The following is a 23,753-nucleotide window of genomic DNA, read 5'->3' as shown; positions in this document are numbered from 1 at the left end:
CTTCTGAACTTCGAAAGCAGAGTCTCTATAAAAAAGTCATTACGTGCTACTGGGGATAAAATCCTTGAAAGTTTGTAGTACTAATTAGTTTGTAAGTCCTTTCTAAGAGGTAGACAAAATATCTCATGCTTAATCTACTGCACTTGAAGTTGTAAAATTAGTTCCAGCTAAAATTAATTCTTGTTATGTGCATTTCTCAACTGCTGAGAAGCTTGTCATGAAAGATTAAAGTTGTAATAGAAGTGTTTGTAAATGATCTCCCCTGTAAAGTACTACATTAATGTTAGAAAAAGAGATATTATACAACAATATCAGAGACTGGTGTTACATGATACCTTACTTAGGTGAACATGGCGTTTGGTGAGCTCTACAGTGCAGCTCCTTTTTGGACTTTCCTTATGTTATTCTTGCCACATGACCAGAAGCAAAAGAGCTCCAGCCTGAAAATAATAGTTTTTTCCTTCTGTATCATAGTCTTCAGTGAATAAACAGGACTTGCATGAAAAAGTAACTATCTGTTTCCTGAAACCTGTTAATGATGCACAGGCAAAAATGCACACTTTTTACCCATGTGACTGTCTGGGTAAAGTGACTTTACAACATAAGTCAAGGAAGTTTCATTGCAATATAAATAACATTCCTAAAATATAATTAAGGTTAAACTGTAAAGCAACAAGTTTTTTAACCCAACCTTTCCCCCTTCCTATTTTAGAACATTAAAATACTTGTAATACAGCATAAAGTTAAAATCCAAGACCACGAGAACAGACTCTAAAATTGTTAATGGTTGCAGTTATACTAAATAATATGAACTATCACAGAAGCCCCATGAAGGGGTGCAAAGGCAGAATGGTGAAATATTCATGACAACTGAGAATTTAACTTTAGCCTTCATTTTCTTTATTCCACATTTCAAATTCAGACATACTTGCTATAGGTACTTACTTGAGAGCATCTGTAGTGTAGAACGATGTCAATTGCATCTCTTTAAAATACATTTTTGTCAGGGATCGCTTGCCTTACCAAAATTGATCATGAAAGTCTGCTTTTGATAGGTTTGTTTGTTTGTTAAAATAAACATCTTTTTTTTAAAAGCAAAAGCAGCCTGCCCACCATTAATAAGACTCAGACATTAGCTACTATCTGTTCATAAGAAATCAAATGATAATAACAAAGCCTATATTGCTGAATTCACAAATATTTCTATGATTTTCTTCAGATATTTAATGAGGAGATTTTGAAGGGTAAAGGCCCTTTGCTGCCATCTTCCCAGGGAAAGTTAATGGTAACTGAGATAGGTGATACCTGAAGAGGCCCAGACACCAGCTGCGAGTCCTCTGTGCCCAGAAGGGAAAGCAGTGAAACCAAGACTTTGCCTGGAGCCAAGATGCTTTTTAGGAATGGTGGGGTTCTATTTGCTTCTCTACACAAAAAGCAGATGAGACTTGAAGAGCTGTGAGGGGAAATCATGCTTAACCTATTTGATAGCTTTCTATGAGATGACTAGCTATGTAGATGAGGGGAGAGCGGTGGCTGTGGTCTACCTTGACTTCAGCAAGGTTTTTGACACTGTCTCCCATAACGTTCTCATAGACAAGCTCAGGAAGTGCAGCCTTGATGAGTGGACAGTGAGGTGGATTGATAAGTGACTGGATGGCACAGCTCAGAGGGATGTGCTCAGTGGTGCAGTGTCTAGTTGGAGGCCTGTAGCTACCAGTGTCCTCCAGAAGTCAATACAGGGTCCAGTGCTGTTCAACGTGTTCATCAACAATCTGGATGATGGAGCAAAGTGCACGCTCAGCAAGTTTGCTGACAACACAAAGCTCAGAGGCGTGGCTGATACCCCAGAGGGCTGTGCTGCCATTCAGAGGGCCTTGACAGCCTTGAGGGTAAGACTGAGAGGAACCTCATGAAGTTCAACAAGGTCAAGTGCTGGGTTCTACACCTAGAGAGGAACAACCCCAAGCACCAGTACAGGCTGGGGGCTGACCTGCTGAACAGCAGCACTACAGAGAGAGACCTGGGAGTCCTGGTGAACCACTGGCTGACCATGAGCCAGCAGTGTGCCCTTGTGGCCAAGAAGGCCAATGGTATCTGGGGCTGCATTTGGAAGAGTGCTGCCAGCAGCTCAAGGGAGATGATCCTCCCCCTCTACCCAACCCTGGTGAGGCCCCACCCAGGGTACTGTGTCCAGTTCTGGACTCCCCTAAACAAGAAGGACATAGAACTACTGGAGTGAGTCCAGAGGAGAGCTACAAAGATGATGAGAGGACTGGAGCACCTGATGTACAAGGACAGGCTGAGATCTGGGCCTGTTTAGCCTGGAAAAAAAGAAGACTGAGGGGAGACCTTGTTAATGTGTATAAATATCTGAGGGGAGAGTGTTGAGAGGATGGAGCCACTCTTTTTTCAGTTGTGCCCAGTGACAGGAGGAGAGGCAATGGGCACAAACTGAAGCACAGGAGGTTCCAGCTGAATACAAGAGGGCACTTGTTTACTATGAGGGTGACAGAACACTGGGACAGGTTGTCCAGAGAGGTTGTGGAGTCTCCTTCTCTGGAGATATTCAAAACCTGCCTGGATGCCATCCTGCACAGTGTGCTCTATGAGATGCTGCTCGACAAGGGGGTTGGACTAGTTGATCTTCAGAGGTCCCTTCCAATCCTGGCCATTCTGTGACTGTGAGGGGGTAGGAAAGGAGAGTGCAAAGTTTGTGTGTGAAATCATGGGGAGTCCAGAGACATTCCCCTCCCACAGCCTTTGCATAACTGCTGGTGAGGGATTTGCATGTTTTTGCACATTTGTTTTCTTCCCAGGCAGAAGAGGGGAAGGACACATGGAGGATAAAGGGAAGTCAGGGGTCTATTGCTAAAGCTGGCTGTTCCTCTTGCTTTTCCACTTCTTCCTCGTCCTGGTATCAGCAGCTCGGGGAGATGCTGAGGGGGAAGCCAAGCAAGCAGATAATCCCCTGCCTGCATAAGTGTATGTGGTAGGAGTAGGGAATTGAAGTAACTTCTTGCTTGAGAACACTGTTTCCTCATTCACTTCTCACCCTCTGTCTCCTTTCCCCATTTCATTCCGCTCCCTCACTATTAGGACATAACTGTCACAGCAACTACTAAGATGGCTGCCCCATGCTCCACGCCCGTATGCTCACTCCAGCCACTCCTGGGGCCCTCCCTGACATGCTCAGCCCTGGCAGGGAGGATGGAGCAAGGCAGGGCCCCACAATCCGATGGTAGGGCAGGGCCAGGCCACCTTCAAGAGGCACAGGGGGATTGACAGAGCACAACATCATTTGAAAAGGCAGAAGGTTACCCAGCCTCCCGTTTCCAGAGCTCTTCTCCCCACATGAACTGCCCCCACCCAGCTCCTTGTAGCCCTACCATGCTCATCTGTCCTCCCTCTTATCCATGTTTCTACCACCTTCCACTCATCCACTACTTCTAGCAGCTTCTCACCTTGCCTGCCTTACCAAATAGCCAGCAGGCCTGTGGCTGGGACCTCTTCCTTCTAGCCAGTAGTTGGCAACTGCAAATTCAGAAATCACAGCAAAAACATATCACCTGCAAGTCAGCTCATTAGACTTTCCAGTCAAGCTGCGAATGATGGTCAGCTGTGGCCCTCAGAGAGGCACAAGTGGTAGAATGAGGGAGGCCAAGGACAACAGTTCACCTGAGCATGTCATGGCTGCTGCCTGCCTCTGAAAGCCCTGTGCTCTCAAGAAGTTTTCTAAACTGTCTAATGAAAGCCTGGGATTTCCTTGCAGTCTACCTGGACTGAGCATAGCACTGCTATACTCAAATTTAAATAAATAAATAAATAAATAATAAAATAAAATAAAATAAAATACAAATCTTTTAAATGAAATTATATATTTAATTATTTATTTATTAACTGAAGGTGTTTTGCATCAGCGGCACCAGTGCTTACAAACAAGCAGAAAACCAGGAGTATAACTTTTCTTCTGCAAGGTGTGCATGTGACTGTGACACTCTGGAGTACACTGGTCTTTCCCTGATGACAGAAATACATCATTTACAAAGTATAACCACCCTAGATTCTGACATCATCTTTTGCCTTCTGTCTTCACTCTTCAGATTCTACCTTCTTTTAATACAAGGAGATCTAAATAGTGGAAACAGATTTCAACAACTCCTGGTTTGGGCAAACATAAATATTGTAATAAAATTCAACAGCTATAAGATTATAAGGCTTGAATTATGGCAGTTTAAAAGAGCCACAGCATCAACATGAGGAGCTTTCAGGGAATCCTGTCTGTCAGCTGTCCACAAATAATATCTGGGAAGCCCAGCTCTTCCTATATACATGACAGTACATTTTAAACATGAGACAATGCTGTTACTTCGCTCCTAACGGCATCAAACCTCTGTCAGAAATATTAAACCCACTTTCAAATAGCAACCTCAGGGAAATTGAACAGCACATGTTTCAGGAAGTCTGGCCCTGTCTGGAGATACAAAGATAATGTAGGCTGCTTCTGCAAGAAATGTAGCAATGAATGCAGAAGCTCCTGTCAGTGTTCAGGAATGTCAGGTTTCTACTGAATTTCAGGTACTTTCCAAAGGATCACTGTAACAAGATCACTGCCATAGCTACCTGTCGTGGATGACATCTAGATGACACTTTTTTCTCAAAACTCCAGACTCCCAGGATTGGCACAGCGGTGTTAAGCATGTGTATTAACTTCTTGTCTTGTCCTTTAACACTATTCAGATACTTGAAATATTATCCCTCAGGAGTGGCATGAAACCAGATAAACTAATCCTCTGAGTATAGGGATGTGTAAGCAGATTTTCAGCAGGAAAAATGCATCATTTCTTCTGCTGCTCCTGATCTGCCACTAGGAGGCAAAAGATCTGTTGAGACTTGTTAGGAGATCGAAATACAGGCTTCAGTGAAAAACTCTTAAAATTGACTTCCTCAAGCACTCCACATATATGTACTGTATATTAGAGATGGAAGAATAATATTCTGATTTACAAAGGGAATTGCCAACTTGCTTTAATTATATTTTTGTAGCGTTCCAAAGGTGATCTCCTATGTGCTTTTTTTTTTTTTTTTAGGCATGTTTTAAAGATTACCTTATAAAGCAAATCATTTCTGTATTCTTTATCTCCCATTTCATTCTTCATTCACCATCAGTTCTGTTATGTTGTCACGTAACATATGTTTTGGGATCACGTAGTAGACTAAGATGAGTGAAACGAACTGTGTTAACATGGAAATAAAAAGGGTTGTGGGTTTTTGTTTGTTTGTTTGTTTGTTTATTTGCTTGCTTTTTCTCAGTATCATTTCACCACTACAGTTTGCAGCCACAGAGGTAACAAGATCATGACTGTATTTTCTATAAGCACTGAACTGGAAACCTAAGCTGTTCAGGTAGTAATGCCTGACTCTCCAGACATTTCAGAATACAGGACAACATCAGTACATAAAAGTTACCTTAAAAGGCTGAACTAGCACTTACAGCAGAAAAAAAGTCAGTAAGATATTTTTTTTCTTTTTTTCTCTTTTTTTTTTTTTCTTTTTTAATCTATTTTGGACAAATTTAATGTTTAAGCATCCACTTTTCCCAAAGGTAAGTGGAAACTAAAGCTGAGTAAATGCTCTATTACAAAAATAAATAAATACATAAATAAAATAAAATATGAAAAATGAAAAATGACTGGTAATAAATTTTGCACATGAGAATATTATGCTGGAATTTAGATGTCAGTTTTGGTCTACACAGAGTCTGGAATGGCATGATTATGTAAGGAAGGCATTATTATTATTGATATGTTTATCTTGCTTAAATATAATTTTGTGATGCTGTTATTTCTGCTGTTTCTGCTGCTACTGCTTGTTGGATTTTGGTGAGAAAAAAAAAAAATAGGAAAAAAGCAAAATAGCTATAATGCGCTTGCAGGCATGAAGGTTTTGTTCCTTAAAATATTAATTCCTTCAGATTCTCTCATCTGCTAAAAACAACTAATTCCCTCAAACTACTCACAAACATCCTCCACAGAACTATGTGGATAAAAAGAGGGGTGATTTAGGAAGCTCTTGCGTCTCCAAGTGTGAAATGAAGCATAAAGTATAGATATTGCACATGGGCAACTTTCGGAGCAATTTCACAGCTTAAACTGATATTTTTATTGTGTTTGTTGTAATTTATTTCCTCAGCAGCATTCTATCAGTTAGAGATGTATTTATTTTCTGTGCACTGGATGAAAGGGAAGATGGCAGGAACTGTCTAGCAGCCAGAGTTGCAAAGAAGAGCTCATTCTTTGATCACAGTATGATTTGCCTAGTGCTGTTACAGAGAGCCAAATCTTGCAGTGTTGTTTACCAGTGAAAAAGGTCTATATTGATACATTTAACACTGTAATACAGTTGTGCAAACTGCCAACTAGAACAACAGTCACAGTCTGCCTAAAGATTAATAATAAATGGTTCACCACTGGCAATGAATGTTTATTTTCACAAATAAATATGATTTTATAAATCAAATAGTGTACAACAGAATGAATAGCATAAAGAACTCATGAATAGCTCAGAACTGCATATCTCCCACTAAGAAAAAAAATGTTGCCTGACGTAACAACAATGACAAAATTATCATTGGAAAGTGACAAATATAAAACATGTAATAGTAATTTTATCTCAGGGGACTTAACTTGATCCGAGAGGTCCACCACTGTCTTTAAGCTTGTAATTACCACACGTGTTTTCTTAAATATTATTCTGTAAAGATTCAAGCTTGTATTTACCAATATAGCTTCAAAGGACTCTGCAGTATGGGGTAAATGCAGTACTGGAGCTCACTTTGCTTTTAAATATCACATAGTGAATATTGCTGATGACAGCACCTAAGCAGTCTGAACAAATTTTAGTTCCCTTTTCCTCCACTGCTTTTTGCCTAATATCCTGTGGAGAGCAGCTTTTTTCTACTGATCATGATAATAAAAACCACAAGCAGCATTCTTATGCAAACCCTCTTTGAGAAGCAGAACTTCTGTTAGCAAAGAGCACAGGCTACTAATGTGACAAACCCTGTGGATTTTCTCATTGAGGGAGCCAGCTTTTCTGCCTGTATCAAAATATTTGGAGCTTTGGGGAGTCCAGGTAAATTGATGTACATGTTTGTCTTAGAAATAAAACTGTAAAGTTCCAGGATAAAAAAATAAAAAATAAAAAATCAGTACAATATATTGCATATAACCTCATGTAAGTGGAAATGCTAATTGTAGATCTTACTTGAAATAAGTTGTGGAGCTGAAAAGACGTTAAGTTGATTAAATGGTCTTTTCTCTCTCAAAGCTTTGTGTTTGGTTCCCTGAGATTTTACTAAAAGCTGCCCTAACGTAAGTGACCTTTGCATTTTGAAGAGTAACAGAAATGAGGCAATTATTTTTCTCGTAATTGCTTTTGTATTATTTGTGGCTGATTGTTTTGTGGTAGGGTATTTTTTAATATACCATACTCCTAATTAAGATATCAGTGTAGGTAAGTATCTTTTCGTAGTGGGTTGTGGAAAATATTTTTCTTTCCTACAGTGAGTCAGAACAGTATTCAATGGCTTAATGCTAAAAATACTACTACTACTAATAATAATAAATGATAAATAAATCATATGGGATCTTAAAATTCAAAGTGTAATGGTAGGAACTTTTCAGTGTTGGGAACTCAAGGTTTTGTATCTTCTGACTCAGACATGTTACCTTGATAGTAGTAGAATAACCAGAGTCAAATCAAAGATGCTCCTAAAGTATTTGCTGTATATACTGTATGCAAACAGGCTTCTGAGTAGGAAGGGATCTGGCTGTTTAATTTCTTGGCATACTTGCTATAAAAACTACATTATTCTGAAAGTCATTGATTAGCATATGAGAAAAAAAAATATATATATAAAAGTATTAAGTATCAAGAAACTTAATTCTTATATAAAACCAGGTTAATCAAAAAATATCAACATACTTTTTCAGAAAATTATATTAGTCAATCAGCTTTTATTGGACAGAATTTCTTGGTGGAACATTGAAGCTCCCAAGCTTCTGTTGTTGAAGACTGAGTTGCTGTTTTTTTTTTCTATTTTGATGTAAACAAGTACCAAAAAGAAGGAAGAAAAGAAAAATTAATCTCTGTGTTGAAATTACCAGACCATAGGGATGAGGAGATGACCATGCATGGGTAGATCCTTTAGCCTGGTGCGCAAGATGTGACAGCAATTTTGAGACCAAGCTCAGATGTCATCTAGCACTTCTGGTCAAGCCCTATGCCTTCACTAGTCCTGGTCTCACTTTGGGTGCAAGAATTACATTGTCTTCACATTTTTCTGCATTATGATGTTGTTGGTCATATGATTTGTGTGAATGATGAGAAAATGTGACAAGAGAGGGACAAAAGAGATGTAGAGGAATGCATGATGAAGACGATAGTCAGGCTGGAACATTCTTGTCTAATTTCAATAGTTGCACATCCATGTGAATGTGATAATTTTGTCTGCTGGTGGTAGAGAGACATTTGAAAAGGTTCAGTCAGGAGGACATATAGGCAATTGATCTTTCTCCAAAGAATCTTTTAGGTTTCTGGATATCCTCTCCATTGTTGAGGTCTGTCTTTCAAAACAAAAGCAACGAGCAAAACAGCCCACCTCTTCATTATTTTGAATTTGATAAGGGTTCTTTCCTCTTGTATGCCAATCATTGTGTCAGCAAGTCTTTCTGCTTGGACTGATGCTGTCTTTCTGCCTTTTTTTCATACTTGTGCTACTTACATTCAGAGGTACAGAGTAGTGCAACATCTTAGTTCCAATGTCCAAATGCTGAACTCACAATTAGAGGAAGTCTTCTTTAACTAATAATTATTATTACATTCAAGGGGAAGAAAAGCAACTTGGAAATTATTTATCTTTTCTAAAAATAAAAAGTGTTGCATAAATATAATTATGAAGTCTCTCCATCTGGAAAGGGAAATAGTCAAGCAATAGAATCATAGAATGGCTTGCTCAGGGCCTCATCTAACCTGGTCTTGAACACCTCCATGGATGGGGCATCCACAGCTTCTCTGAGCAACCTATTCCACTAAAATTCCAATAAATTATAATGAATTTAGAACAACACTAGCATCTTATGCAAACAGCTAAACTTCCTCAACCCTTTAACCTTAGTAGAGCCCAAATCAGGCCTTTATGATGCCAGCTAAGATAAGATCTGTATTTAACTTTAATTCATCGTTTTCCTTGCTTTTTCTTTCCTTATTCTGTTCCTTATCATCATATCCTGTTCATGGTTTAGAAGCCAATTCATTCAGTGGTTATAAGCTTCTGTGGTTTTTTTCATTATCACAGAATTCATGAATATACATACTTCTTAAAATGGTGGTAGTTTTATAATCTTTCTTTCACTGCCTCCTAGCAAATTTACCAAGATTTTATTATGTTAAAAGAAATATGAGTTTTAAAAGACCTGTTGAGACATTATCATGTGGCAATAGAAAGGAAAAAGTTACAGGTGAGAAGTGAAAAGAAGTTTTTGTTTGTTTGTTTTGTTTTGTTTTGTTTTTTTGGTCTCATTAATCAGACCTGCATGCATTTTGAAGAACTGCATGGTTTCTTGTACAGTCAACAGTTTCACAGAGGTTATCTGCTTAACTAAAGATTACATACAGACATCTTCTGTTGATTTCATTGATCCAGTGTTTCTATTTATTTGAAGAAAAAGCAACCACAAGGGGAAGTTGAAGTGAAATGATCTTTTGGCTTCACCAAGACTAGAACTTAAATAACATATATTTATGCCAAAACAAAACAAAACGAAGTGTGGGATTTTTTGTTTTGTTTTGTTTTTAACAGGTTATTTGAGACTGAAATATTCAGAGAAAAGTCAGGAAGAATGGAGTTTAAACATTTATTTTTCTTGTGTTCTCATTATAATGTACTTCAGTACAAAAAACAAAACAAAAAAAAAAAAAAAACAGTTATATTGTAAATAATGAAGAATTGTACTTGTTTACACTGAAAAGTAATTATAATCTTCTCATGGAAGACTTCTGTACAATTTTGTTACCTGTGTGGGTTCTTGCTGAAGGCAGTGGAAGCTGGGAAAGTGCTGTACATACAAATCTGGGAACCAAAACAAGAGCATTATTCTAGATATGAGCCAACACATTAGAATAATGCATCCATCTCCTTGCAAAGAAAATGTTACTGTTTACCTTGTGCTTCTTCCATTTCAGTTCAGTAGCTGAAAGGCCAAAATATTGCAGTTTCCCAAGAAAGTGCAAGAAAGTTCAGAAAGTGACCTATGTACTTCTTGTATGAGAATCCTCTGTCTAACTGGCAGTTTGCACTTTGGGTGGGAAGGTTGGCGTGAACTTAATCTAACTTCATAATCTTTTCAAGTTCCCATTTCATGAATTACAACCTGTTGTATGTGCTAATGGAAAAGGTAACTGCTGTCACTTCTGGGAAGGGAAATGCAGAAACTGTGGGGATTATTCTGTGAGCAGGGTCACAAAAAAAAATATTCTCCTTTTCCCAGTTCCCCATCTGTCTACCTGGCCAGTCAGGTTGCACATTACAATCCACAACGTGGCTCCTGCTATAAAGTAAGCTTATTAAAGCAATAATTGATGACATACACTGAAAAGAAGCAGAAAGATTTCCCAGTTTCTTACCATCCCGATTTCTTAGAGTGTTACCCTTACTACTCACTACTGACTGTAAGTAAGTAAGAGAAGTTGCAGTGCTGTTTGTAATCCCTTCTGCATCCCCAGGAGTGATGTTTTTTACTCTTGAAGAGCTGGTATAGCTGCATGACTAATGCAAGGTTCTTTTCACAGTACCGGGAAGAAATTTATTAAAATAAATCATTGACTTCAGTAGGACTTAGAGAAAATAAACAGTCCTAACACGGCAGTAGTGGATTGCTTAGTGCATTTGAAAGCCTGTATGAATACAACTGATGTTGCTATTGCCAAGATGCAGAAAACTTCTCAGAAACTGCATATCATAAAATGAAACATTTCTTTGAAATCGTAGTTCCAGGTTCCAAAAGGTCTATATGCTTAAAGTCTCTTGTCCAGAATATCCACATTACTGTAGTTTAACACAGTACACTTTCTTAAATTACAAATGGAAGGAATAGCAGAAGAATCAATTTATTCTTACACCTTTCCAAACAAATGAGCTGCTGAGTTGGCCAGGCAATTGATCACAGAACTTGTCATTTACAAGTTCTGAAGAATTAAAACACTGAGGGGACATTACAGTAATTAGATTTTGTTACAGAAAAACAACACCAATGAAACATGCATTAGTACTAATTCAAATAGATCAGAGACAGAAGTCTTTGGTATTATTTCTGGCATAGCAATTAGTTTAACTTTCTCTTTGAATGTGTAAAATCAGTGCTTTGTGGAGAATTACGGGAGGAATCTTGAATGATTCTGATATATGTATCTCTGCATTGTGATTTTGTGTGTGTGTCTGAGTGCACTTGTGGTAACCAGCAGTAGATAGCTTAAACCTGATAATCTCCATAGTAAACATGTACTTCCTCCCTTCCCTACATGAGCAAAAGAGATAACAATGGTGCTGTGGGGATAGGTTTCATCTTGTTTTGGCTTCTTTTCTTGTAAGTAACTTTGCCATGCAATACAGTTTGGAAAGACTGATTTTTTTTTTTTTGGTGATATTGAAAAACTAGGAAATTTATATTGCAGAAGTCATGGGTAAAACTACTACAGTGTACTGGGCAATTCATAACATGATATAATCAATCAGAAGGCAAAAGGAGCAGACAACCACAATTCATAAGCTCTTGTTAATGAAGTTTTTTTGATTGTTTGTTTGTTTTTAAGTTACTGAACATTCAATTAAACCATACTGAGTGAAGACACAGTACACTTTTCTACCTCCTTCTAATTTTTTTTTTTCCAGAGCTTTACATATTATACTTGGTAGTGATACTCTTTGTTTCCAAACAAATGGTTCAGAGCCCCTCCTAGTTATAGCATCCTTGCTTCATATTGTTAAGTGTTATATTTTATCTTCCCCACACAAAACAGATCCCACTGAGTACAAGCTGTGAAACAGTTATGTCTCTGTATCCACTGTACCTGTAAGTCTGCCACCAATGTCTGCTGGCAAAGGACCCCCCTGCTGCTGAGGACAGTCGGAAGCCAAGAGTGGCCCCAGCCCAGTGTGGTGGGACCAGCTCACTATACTTTGCTCAGGTCCTTCATTTCACTGTGTTATAATTTCACTGAATCAAACTGTGTTGAGGTTTTGTTCTCAGTTCATATTGAAGGCTGATCTTGAACAGTAATGAATAGATCTGACCAATTAAGATAGTTTCAAGTGAAACTGCATTTTAGTCACCTGGTAAAAAAAAAAAAAAAAAATGGGTAAAAGTTCGCTTTTTTCTTTTTTTTTCCTTTTTTTTTTTTTTTTTTCCAAGAGGCTAAATGTTTTTGACACTATTTGTGCTTACTGATTGTCATTTCTTCCTATTCTTCTCCATATATTTTCACTTTCCATCCAACCATACACAGTTTTTGTCAAATACAAAATGTAGAACAGAAACAAGGACAAAGCTTGTCAAAAGGGGTATGGAGAATGGGGGTGGGGTGTAGAGAGCAGAAGGAAATATAATTGCTGAGAAGGGAAAGAAAAACTGACACCGATCCCCCCAAACCAGAAGATTTTCTGTTTTCACAAGCGAACTTTCAGTTCTTCAAAGATCTGATGGGATTAACACTATTCTGGCATATTGCCTAGGTTTCAACACAGTCTACACCTCTCACTGTAGGAAATTCATAATTTTGGGGGGATGTTTTAATTTTGAAGTAGTAGGTATTTTCATGTATTTTACAGGTGTTCACTTCCCCATTCCAGAAAAAAAAAAAAAAAAAAAAAATATATAGTATGAAATACCATAGTATGAACCATATTACTATATAGTAGGAAGGAGCTGAATGACCACTCTTTAAAGGCATTTTACAGTGAAAATTTACCTAGAGTGAAAATTTTAGATTATATAACCATAGCAATGTAATAATAACAAAATATTCAATAACAAAGTATAATAACAAAATATTCAGTTTCTCTAACACTACAGGAAGATGTGCTACAATATCTGCACAGCCAATCAGCAGTACTACAAGCCTCAGACCAGGAAACTCTTTAAAGTACAGTATGTGTGAACATTGCAACTGAGACTTTCTCATTGCTGCTGTTTCTTTTTTATTTCTCTATGCTCATAGGACAGCAAAACAGATGTGAAGTCACTCATGGCGAAATTTAACGCGGGTAACAACCCCTCAGAGGACGTTTCTGGTAACAGTCGACCCTTCAAAATTGCAGGACAACCTCTCCATTCAGGATTACAGACAAGGAAAGCAGCACTTGAGAAATTTGCAAGTCAAGGAAATGCAACTACTCCTTCAGGACCCAGTACCTTTCACAAACCTGTTCATCCTAAGACTGCTCTGGGGGTCAAGCCTTCAGCTGATGATAAGACAGAAAAGGATCCAAAGCCCCCATATTTGAAACCAGTGGCACAAAGGTTTGGGGTTCAGCTTCAGGCAACTAATAGGGACAATGATGGAAAAACTGGATGCACTAAACCCACTACCAAAACCAGTGACTTGGCAAAAGAAGAGCCAAAGCCTCTGTATCCAAAACCTGCAGGCAACAAGCCTCTTAGCACTGCTCCTCATGAGAAAGAAAAAAGACCTCTGGGAACAAAACCAAATTCAAATTTTGCACCACAGGAGAGTGAGGCAAAACCAGTATTTTCAAAAGTAGCTGGAGTTAAGGAAAAGTTCATGTCCGCATCACAAGAAAATGAGCCCAGGCCTCCTTCTTCTAAACCAGCTCTTGCACAGAAACCTTCTCTAAACCATGAGGTCTCCCACAGCGAAGACACTTCAAGTAAAAATGCGCTTCTGCATAAAGGAGTAGCAGGCCCTAGACCAAAAATACATTCTTTTAAAGCTGCAAAGGAAACAGATGAAAATAGTAACTGTGCTGCAGAAACTGCAAGCAGTCATTTTGCTAACATGGCTCTGAAACCTACAGGCCACTGGTCCAGCTCATCGCAAGGCACCGCCAAAAACGTGGATGAAAAGACTGAAGAAAAGGGGGTGAGTGCTGCCAGGAACATCTTTCTCAACAAAGTCAGCCAGGAAGAATCTGGTTCATCTCCTCCCAAGTTCCGTAAGATGAGCACAGTGTTTGCTGCAGGAAAGTCACTGGGTGGGTCAGAAGAAAAGGAGGATGGGGACAAGAGCTCAGGAGCCCCAAAAAGGAAAGCCTTGCCCCCACTGTTCAAGCTGGGCCAGCCCCCGCAGAAACCCTGCCGACCACCCAGCGTGGACCTGGAAAAGTTCCAGAAGAGCATCCCAAAAGACAGTGAGTGCTCTCTGTTCTTGCTTTCATGAGTATTTCTTTTTAACCCATTTAGCACTTTATTTATTTCATTTGGAATCCTCCATTCTGTTCAGAAATAACACAAGACCTGTGCATCGGACATCTCTTCTGTACAGGGCAGAAATTAAAATTATATTTCTTCTCCCTCAGCAGCAGAGAGTGTAAGAGGGATGTTTTCTGTGTTGGGTTCATTTGTTTTTTGAAACTGTTAAGTATTTATTACTTGTAGCAGAGAATTTAAGTATTTTTCTCAACAGACATTTCAGTCCTGACTTCCTATAAATGAGGTGTTGATGTTCAGTGTCCTGTTGTCTTATGAACTTCCTGGGCACAGTCTGATGGCTATCAAAATGATAGTAAACCTGTAGTAACCACACCTTTTTTTTTTCTTTTTCTTTTTTTTTTTGCCTTTCACAATGACTAACTACAAGTCCTTATAAGCTGCTGTATTTTATAGTATGTTCAGAAAGTTAGAACACTATGCTATTAGAGAATGAAGGGTTCCCAGGTAGAGCTGCATGGATTTCATACCCAGATCTGAAACCAGACTCTATAAGCATCTTCTGCACTTCATGTTTTCTGTTACATTTGTGTGATTTCAATTGCATGGAAGTTTGTAGCACCTGAGGCTCTGCCTCACTGTCCTTATGAAGAAGTAAGCCACTCAACTTTCTGCTGGTTGTAGTCCAGGCATGAATATTAAGGTTTTCAGTAAAACCTGAAGTGGTTTTGCATGTGATGGGAACAAAAAAAATAAAAATAAATAGAATTTCTGTGACTCTACTCACACAAAAAGTTCTACTTCAGCAGGTTCCTTTCACCCCATAGGAAAGTTGCCACAAATATAACCTGTTTCTGAGGTATTCAAAATATGTCCTTGAAAATCTGAGGTTATTAGATAAAAATATAGTTTCCTAAAGTTAGACCCAGAAATCCCTCCTTAAAGGAGAGATGAGTTTTTCAGATGTTCTGTGTGTCCTTATATTACCTGTTAAAACATTTGGGTCACAATTTTCCCCCAGCACATTTTAGGCACTGTTTGATAATTTTAAAAAGCTAAAATCAGCTACTGTTACCTCCAGCTGGAGTAGGGCAATGCCAATTGTCATGTTTCTATTACAATTTTTAGGATACATGAAGGAAGCTTTCTGTTTTTTCTTATAATGCCAGGCACTGAGAACTATGATTGCATAGGAAACTGATCGTATTTTACAATCAAAGGTTTAAGGTGTATGGGTCCAGGTGAATGCAATGGTTTTGGGAGAAGCAATGTATTTTTCTGTTACATTTTTATTATTATTCATTTATTTCTGGGTTTTTCTTAGTACACTGTTACCTGCACAGAGATTAGGAAACAAAGTGTATATCCAGTCCTCACATATATATTTTTTTGGCTCAAGACATTTAACTAGTTAGGTCCTGAAACAATTTGTGTCATGTATCACACACAGCTAAGTAGTTTCTGATAGTGATAGTTTCTGATAGCATTTCACGGTACCTATGTTAGTCTGCCTTAAGCATCTCTCTTAGATTAATTAAACTGATCAAACTCAAATTTCCAATATAGTGAGTGGGAAAGGGAGAAGCCCAATGATGTGTTTCAAGGCATTTAAGTTAGATGCCTGATAGAGCTGAGAATAGATGCTCTACAATACTCCACCCTGTGCATGTGCATTGCATCAGGTACAGTTATGTAGTTTACTTGATAAAAAATTTGTCCTTGTGTCTTCTGTACTTAGAATGCAGCACTGCTTGTGTTTCAGCAGTTTTGTAATGCACATAAGAGTAGGCTTCCTGAGACAAAAGACGTTACAAGGTGTTATGACCGGATGAAAAGGCTCAGAGCTGAGTTTCTGTGAAGACAAAATGTCACGCCAAAAGCAGAGTGTGAGTGGAACTACATACTCTATTACTATTTTCTCCTACTCAGAAATGAGGAGCATATCAATAACATAAAATGTACTGTCTTGTCAGGTTTATATTCCATTTTTCCTCTCTCTCTCTACATATAAGGAATTGTTCTCACAAATGTATCAACAGGGCCAGATCCTTGAATGGCATAAATTTGTTTCTCTCTTTTAAAAGAGGCATGCCAATTTATAACAAATTGAGTAGTCATCCCTTCTTCACAAAGCACTGTTCATGACTGTCCTTACTCTAGTGCCCGGAAAAGGTTCAAAATGGAAAGACAGCATTTTCAGCAAAGTACAACAGCAAATGTTTTGATTAAACAAAAGCAATATGAGCTTTGCTAATTAGAACATTGAGAAACTGTCCAGGGCTGAACCGCTCAAAAGCGCAATTATTTCAAAAGATATTTGTTAATTTTATTTTAAGTAATTAATGGAGGAATTATCTTTTTATCTTATTGTTCAACTATTATTATTATTAATAATAATAATAATTTTCTGCTGCCCATGCAGGTGTAGTCACAATATATTTTTCACTCTCTTTTTAAAATTGAAGGTTATAAATATTTATTCCACACATTCAAAATGAACTTGCTGTGTGAACAGGGCTATAAGGTTAATACCAGCATTTCTGTTGAAAGGAGAATCTCCAGTTGCCACTTACCAGTACTAGGACAGCCACCAGCCTGGGTGAGTTGCAATGGGGAGAGGGACAAAACATGGAGCTACCCAACATGGTGGCACAGCTTGTTCTCCAAATATGTTAAAAGATACACACCCAACATAATACACATGCAACTAAACAGAACTGAGTGGTCAGCAATGGTCTTCTCTACTTCACACTCTGAGTCAGGGCAAGAATGAAAGATTTCGAAACCACTTCAATATGAAGCTGTTCATACTGGAGTTGAGCGTTAGCTTTTCCCTGAAGAGTTGGTATATAGACCTGGATGTTATGCTTGGCTTTAAGTAATGAAGCTTGTTTCTTTGTGGCCAAAACTTTATGTAGAACAGTTTTGGTGGCAAGACCATATGTTCTAGCCTAAATCTGAACATCCATGTTTTCAACTCGACAAGGTTATTCAACACTGCTGGGTTTCTTGGAACATTAAACTCGAATGACAACACATACCTGCTTTGGAAAGGCAGTTAAACTGAATGGCTTTCTATCTTTCTTTTCTTTTCTTTTCTTTTCTTTTCTTTTCTTTTCTTTTCTTTTCTTTTCTTTTCTTTTCTTTTCTTTTCTTTTCTTTTCTTTTCTTTTCTTTTCTTTTCTTTTCTTTTCTTTTCTTTTCTTTTCTTTTCTTTTCTTTTCTTTTCTTTTCTTTTTTTTTTTTTCTTTAACTGTCATTTCAAGAGTGAAAGTCATGCCAGGGAGATGACACCCCCACAGCACAAATTCTTCCTGCTCATTACTTTGTCCTGATAAACAGCAGCTTGCTGTAGTTGCTTTATTTTCTGCTGTGATTCAGGGCCTGAGTACAAAGAACAAGCAAATGGAGAAGGTTTTCTCATCCAACAACATGGGATGATGGATCTTTTGGTTGTTGTGGTGGTGGTTTTGTTTTGTTTTGTTTGTTCTGTACTAGGGTCAAAATTAAGCTTTGTGGTGTCCTTTGTGAAGAGAAGATCTTCACACATGGCAGTTGATATAATTGTGTTAGGGACATGTGTCTGTGGTGCAGGAAACCTTGCATTGCCTGACTGGAACACAGAGTTTGATGCTGGAAAAACCTTAGGTACTACAGGCTGAAGTGCTCACTAATGCAGCAGCCTTATTCTTGTGTAAGGGAAGATTTAAACTGTCCTGTGTAAATACTAAGGTTTGCTTTGTTTTTGATTAGAAATGTTTATCTCATCCTGGGAAACTTTTCCTGATAACACCCCTGAAGATACAAGTGTGTTGCTGAGGAAATGTTGACTATCAGTTTGTTGCTGTATTCCAGTGAAGACAGGTGTTAATGAATTCCTGCCTCAGCCTCTGAATACATGGCATCATGTTAAATGTTACCTTTCCTATGAGAACAGCAACAGGACACGAGGGAACGGCATGGAGCTGGGACCGGGAAGGGTCAGGCTTCATGTTAGGGAAAGGTTCTGCACCCAAAGGGTGGTCGGGCACTGGGACAGGCTCCCTAGGGCAGTGGGCACAGCACCGAGCTGCTGAAGTTCAAGAAGTGTTTGGACAATGCTCTCAGACATATGGTTTGGGTTTTGGGTGATCCTGTGTGGAGCCAGGAGTTGGATTCAATGACCCTGTGAGTCCCTTCTAACTTGGAATATTCTGTGGTTCTATGATTCTGAATTCTTATGTGATGTCCCTCTAAAGCTATTCTCCTGAGAGTAGATAATACTTACATCAACTTGAAATCAGTGGGCTGCATGTGCTTTCTAGATTCAGAAGATAATACTAATGATAACATTAATAACCAATACCCAAAGTTCAAACAGGGCTTTGTTAGGGAAAAAAAAATATAATTAAAAAATAAAAAAAGAAAAAAGAGAGAAAGTAATTTTGCTGACACCTTTCCATGTGAGGCCACAACCACACTATTGCTTTCACAGAACTGCACCTGGGCTGACTTCAGTGTACTTGTGTGGGTACAGATGGCCAGCCACACAAAGTCCGTTGAAGGCTCAGTGTCCCCAGTGCTCTGAATTCTTCTAAGGAGATTTCAAGCCATGGTGGGAGAAAGGAAAGGAAAGTGTACTGAATCAAGGAGGAAAGAATACATGCAAAACAATTCTCACAGTTTATGGTTTAGGTTGTAGTAGTGGCTGCAATCCCTTTTGAGGTTCTGTCCCAATATATGTTGTGTACCCTGATGGTGACATGGCTATTTGAGTTGGATAAGACATCAAAAGAGAATAGAGGAATTAAAATTGGAAGTGTGAAGTACAACAAAAATAGCACAGCACTGTTGGCAAAGTAATTAACGAACAAGCACTGCTTCCGCAGACAGTTAGCGTTTAACTGTTTTTGCAAAGCCCCTTATAACCAACCAATTGTTGCCCTTATTTTATGGCAAGATGAAAAAAAAAAAAAAAAAACTTCCAATGTTATAAAGAATAGGGGATTTTTTTATCACAGGATGTCACTGCTGTTTACAGTAGAATCAGTACTTAAATGGTCAATGGAGGTTTTTCTTCCTTTACTTCAGTGCTAGATTGGATAAAGTTACACAACAGCTCAGTCATAAGGTGTATGGGGATAAAATGAATTGTAATTTGAGATAAATAATCTGTTCAGATGGTACTAAAACTAGGTGATATCAAACAATGCAGCTTTGGATGGAGTAGTAGTAGTGACGTGTAATGATGTGATGCCTCTGTTTGCACATGGGAATTATAGCATGTCATAACACCTTGTACAACTCAGGGAAGTGTCAAAAGATCAGAATCTCATGATAATTATGTGCAAGTTAATGTCTGGGTTTTGATATACCTAGTTAAAATGTTGAATTCTGAACTATACCAAAAATATTTACTAACGTAAGAATATACACAGGATGTTAAGACCTTCAAGACCTTTTCCCTAGTCTTTTCTTAGATTTCATATTGTTAACGTCTACTGTTATTGATCCATCATAGATTTACCTGAAAACTATGGAAGTGAACTTGAAATTATGATCATACAGGTCTGCCATTAATGTAACTTTGCTAGATCTGCTTGGAATAAAAAATAATAATAATTAAAAAAAAAAAAATCTACAAAATTTGGACTACTAGTTGCATATAGTTTATAGTGGAAACTAAGTTAAAAACACTCCAGCTTTCCTCTAAGGACATTTTCTCTTGCTGTCTCTGTAAATGCAAAGAATTCTTTCAGCAGCATTTAACTGAAATATATTAAATGGCCAAGAAACAGAAGAATCAATTTTTGAAGTTCATAGATCATGGATCTTCACCTAAATGTCTCACTTTTTGTTTGTGACACTTTATGTGGTATACTCATTACCTTTCATATGATTAGACTGTGGTAAATTAACAGTAAGATATAGACAGTATATATCATAGTATGAATGACAAGCATATAATTATGTTTTTCTCATGTATGCACTTAAAGTTTATGTATGCATTCTGGAGTCATTTCTGCAGTTAACTGTGCTAAATCTTATAGAATCAGTTATAATCTATAATTATTCCTGAGCTGAGACTTCAGTATCTAAGATGCATAATTTAAGATTCTGAGGATAAACCAATGCAGCTATTGATTCTGTTGAGGAAACGTAATGATCACTTAATAACAATTCCAAATACACGTTAACAGTATGATTCAAATTGGTTTTAAGTCATTTCTGTTTTGAATCAAAGTATATACCTAATATATACTCTGAATTGGTGTGGAAATTGCTAAGGACTGAATGAAACTAAATGATGCATTGTGATGAATTAGAATCCAGTGTCCACCCTCAAACAGGGTCAGTGCTGGGTGAGCTCAACACAATGCCTTTAGGATTATACCACATACAGAAAAAAAGAGTCTTTATGAAAGAGTATTCAGAATACCACTTATAAAGGACAACTGCTAAGGAAACAAGAAAAAGACAGATAGAATGTCTTTTATCATAGAAAGTGTCAAAGAAAATGGAAACTGATAGGCAGAAAAACAGTAAAACCAATGGAACTAAGCAATTCTCTTTAAGTTATGTTTTTTTTTTTTTTTTTTCAGTTTTGAAATCTTTTTGTTTCCTAGACCTATTTGGTTCACATGAGAAAACACTTTTGATGAACCTTCATCATTTGGTTGCATTATGTAGGTAATGGTAGACAAGTTACTATGCTGTAACAAAGTCAGGAGTATTCTGAAACATGGCTGTATCCCAGAAAAGCATGAGAATATAAAATATGTTAACAATTTTAAGTGATAGAATGATATGAACTGGCTGGAAGTTCCCTCACTTATTAAGTTGGTATGTATTTTGCTCAAAATCTACTTTACAACTAATAGTAACAATTAAGTGTATCTAAAATATCACATTAATTCATAGGCAGCTTTATGGTAAAACTGGAAATAGAGACTTTTTTTTTTCCCAGATATACAAAAATATGCATGTGATCATGAAGCTTTGGACATGTCTCTGAAACAATTATTGGAAAATGTGTTTTGAAGCGTAAAGTTCTCACATCTAGCTAGACCTAAACAACTGTTTTGTATTCCATTTACAAGAACATTTGGCATATACTTCTCATATCTTTGAACTCTGACATGTTCTGAAGTTTGTCTTTGGGCTGGAAAGTCTTAATTTCACTGTATTGTTTTATTATTTCCCTGGACATTTGCAGATGTAAGCATATGTAGTATGTTCCATTCTATCCTGTATCCATTCTAGACCTGTTTTGGTTGACATGAAGAAATGTTTTCTACGAACCTTCATCATTTGATCATATTATGTAAGTCACAGTGCACAACTTAATCATAACTTAACTTTATCATAAAAGTTTGATTTTCTGCGCCACTGACCACTTCTGAGCTTTGAGTTAAGTTTTTCAGAACAACTTTCTCAAAAGCACAGAATACGTTTCCTAGTTCCATCGTAGAGAAATATTTGGTTGTACATGGCACCGGGCTGATTAGTATTATTTCTCTTTTCTTTTTTTTTTTTTTTTTTTTTGGAATATTGGTTGTAGCACTCAGAGGGAGAATTGGGGTCAAATATGCTTTTCTACAAGCTTTTATTATAAAATATATATATATATATATATATATATATATCAGCCATAAAGCAGTTAGCAAGCTACATGCTGTTGTGAGAGTACTTAACAGCGGTTGATATGGATTTTATTAAATACCCAGTTTTAAAAGTGTTTTGGATTATCTAAGTATCCTTCTACATATGAAAAAAAAAAAAGAAAAAAAAAAGAAAAAAAAAAGTGTAGTGTGTGTCTTTTTTTTTCCCCTTCCATGAGAAATATCTTAATTAGGAAATAGCGTTTAACTTTGGCTAAAATTTGGTCTCTGTAAGGAACAGGAATTGAGTAGTTTTTTTGTGTACATGTGAAAAAGTTTTTGGTAATGTCTACAGTTATTCTTCTGAGCAATAATTTGTTCCATCTTGCCTGTCTACCACACTTCTAAATTCCCCCAATGGTGAAGTCACTGATAGGATGATGAACTGAACAGGATGAACTGAATCTTAGTCCAAGCCCAATGTAAGGCCACGCAGACAAGAAGCACCTGTTACTTCAAGCAGCTGCTTAAGATGAAAGCAGCTGTTAATGTTTAAGGTGAGTGATAGATTCTGCAGTCCAGTTCTGCCAAATGGTATACTCCAGAATATCAGTGTCGCAGAAAAGCACATAGATCTCCTACTTTCTCTCAGATATTGCCAGGTTGGAGGCTTCACAAACTGATGTCTGGCATAGGGGACTATATCTGACTAATAGCGATTCTATAGCTTCATTTGAAAATGTCCATCATTATATATTAATCCAGCAATGGATTAACCTCGGCTAGCTGCCAGGTGCCCACCCAGATGCTCTCTCAACCTCAGCAGAACAAGGGGAGAAAATGAGACGGAAGAGTTTATGGACTAAGATAATAGCAATTAGATTGCTCACCAGTTACTGTCACAAGCAAAACAGATTCAGCATGAGGAAGATTAATTGAATTTACTGCCAATTAAAAATAGTGTAGGATAGTAAGAAAAAAAAAAAAAAAAAAAAAAAAAAAAAAAAAAAAAAAAGCTAAAAACCTTTTCCAACCAACTTTCTTTCCAGGCTCAACTTCATTCCTGACTCTCCTACCTCCTCTCCACCCTGGACAGTGCAGGGGGATTGGGAATGGGAAATGGGGAATCAAAACTGCAGTCAGTCCCTGATGCTTTGTTTCCACCACTCCCTCACGGTCCCTCTCTGCCCCTGCTCCCCGTGGGGTCCCTCCCAAGGGATGCCATCCTTCCCGAACTGAGCCTGTGGGGGCTGCCCACAGGCAGCAGCTCTCCAAGCACTGCTCCCACACGGCTCTGTACCACGGGGTCCATCCATGCCCCAGGAGCAAACTGCTCCAGCAGTGCCGCTCCCACAGGTGGGTGGCAGCTCCCCCCAGACCCCCTGCTCCTGTGTGGGCTCCTCTCCATGGGCTACAGCTCCAGCTGCAGCTCCGGCTCCTTCAGGGGCTCTCCATGGGCCACAACATAGATACTTGTTCCAACGTAGTGTTCCATGGACTGTAGGAGAACAGACTGCTCCACCATGGTCTTCTCCATATGGGCTGCAAGAGGACCTTCTCCCCTCTTTTTTCATAGACATTGGTGTCAGATGAGCTGTTTCTCTCACATTTTTCTTCATCCTCTCTCTCACTGCTGCTACACAATATTTTTTTACCCTTTCCTAAATATGTTATCATAGAGGTTACACAAGTATTGCTGATGGACTCAATTTTGGCCAGTGGTGGATTCCTT

General features: G+C 38.1%; 1 protein-coding gene across 1 annotated transcript in view; it reads left to right on the top strand.

Annotated features, from left to right (window-relative positions):
• The first annotated feature begins 7,089 nt into the window (after positions 1 to 7,089).
• The window catches only part of FYB1 (FYN binding protein 1), a 48,852-nt gene continuing 32,188 nt past the window's right edge, over positions 7,090 to 23,753 (top strand). Inside the window, exons 1-2 of the mRNA XM_032205943.1 lie at positions 7,090 to 7,131; positions 13,273 to 14,422. Coding sequence (XP_032061834.1) covers positions 13,300 to 14,422 — 1,123 coding nt within the window. The 5' untranslated portion in view covers positions 7,090 to 7,131; positions 13,273 to 13,299. The remainder of the gene's footprint in view (positions 7,132 to 13,272; positions 14,423 to 23,753) is intronic.

The sequence above is a fragment of the Aythya fuligula genome, chromosome Z (genome assembly GCF_009819795.1).
Source record: "Aythya fuligula isolate bAytFul2 chromosome Z, bAytFul2.pri, whole genome shotgun sequence".
In the NCBI taxonomy this organism is placed as follows: domain Eukaryota; kingdom Metazoa; phylum Chordata; class Aves; order Anseriformes; family Anatidae; genus Aythya; species Aythya fuligula.
Note: the sequence above shows the minus strand (reverse complement) of the source record. Positions and strands in the feature narration are given on the sequence as shown.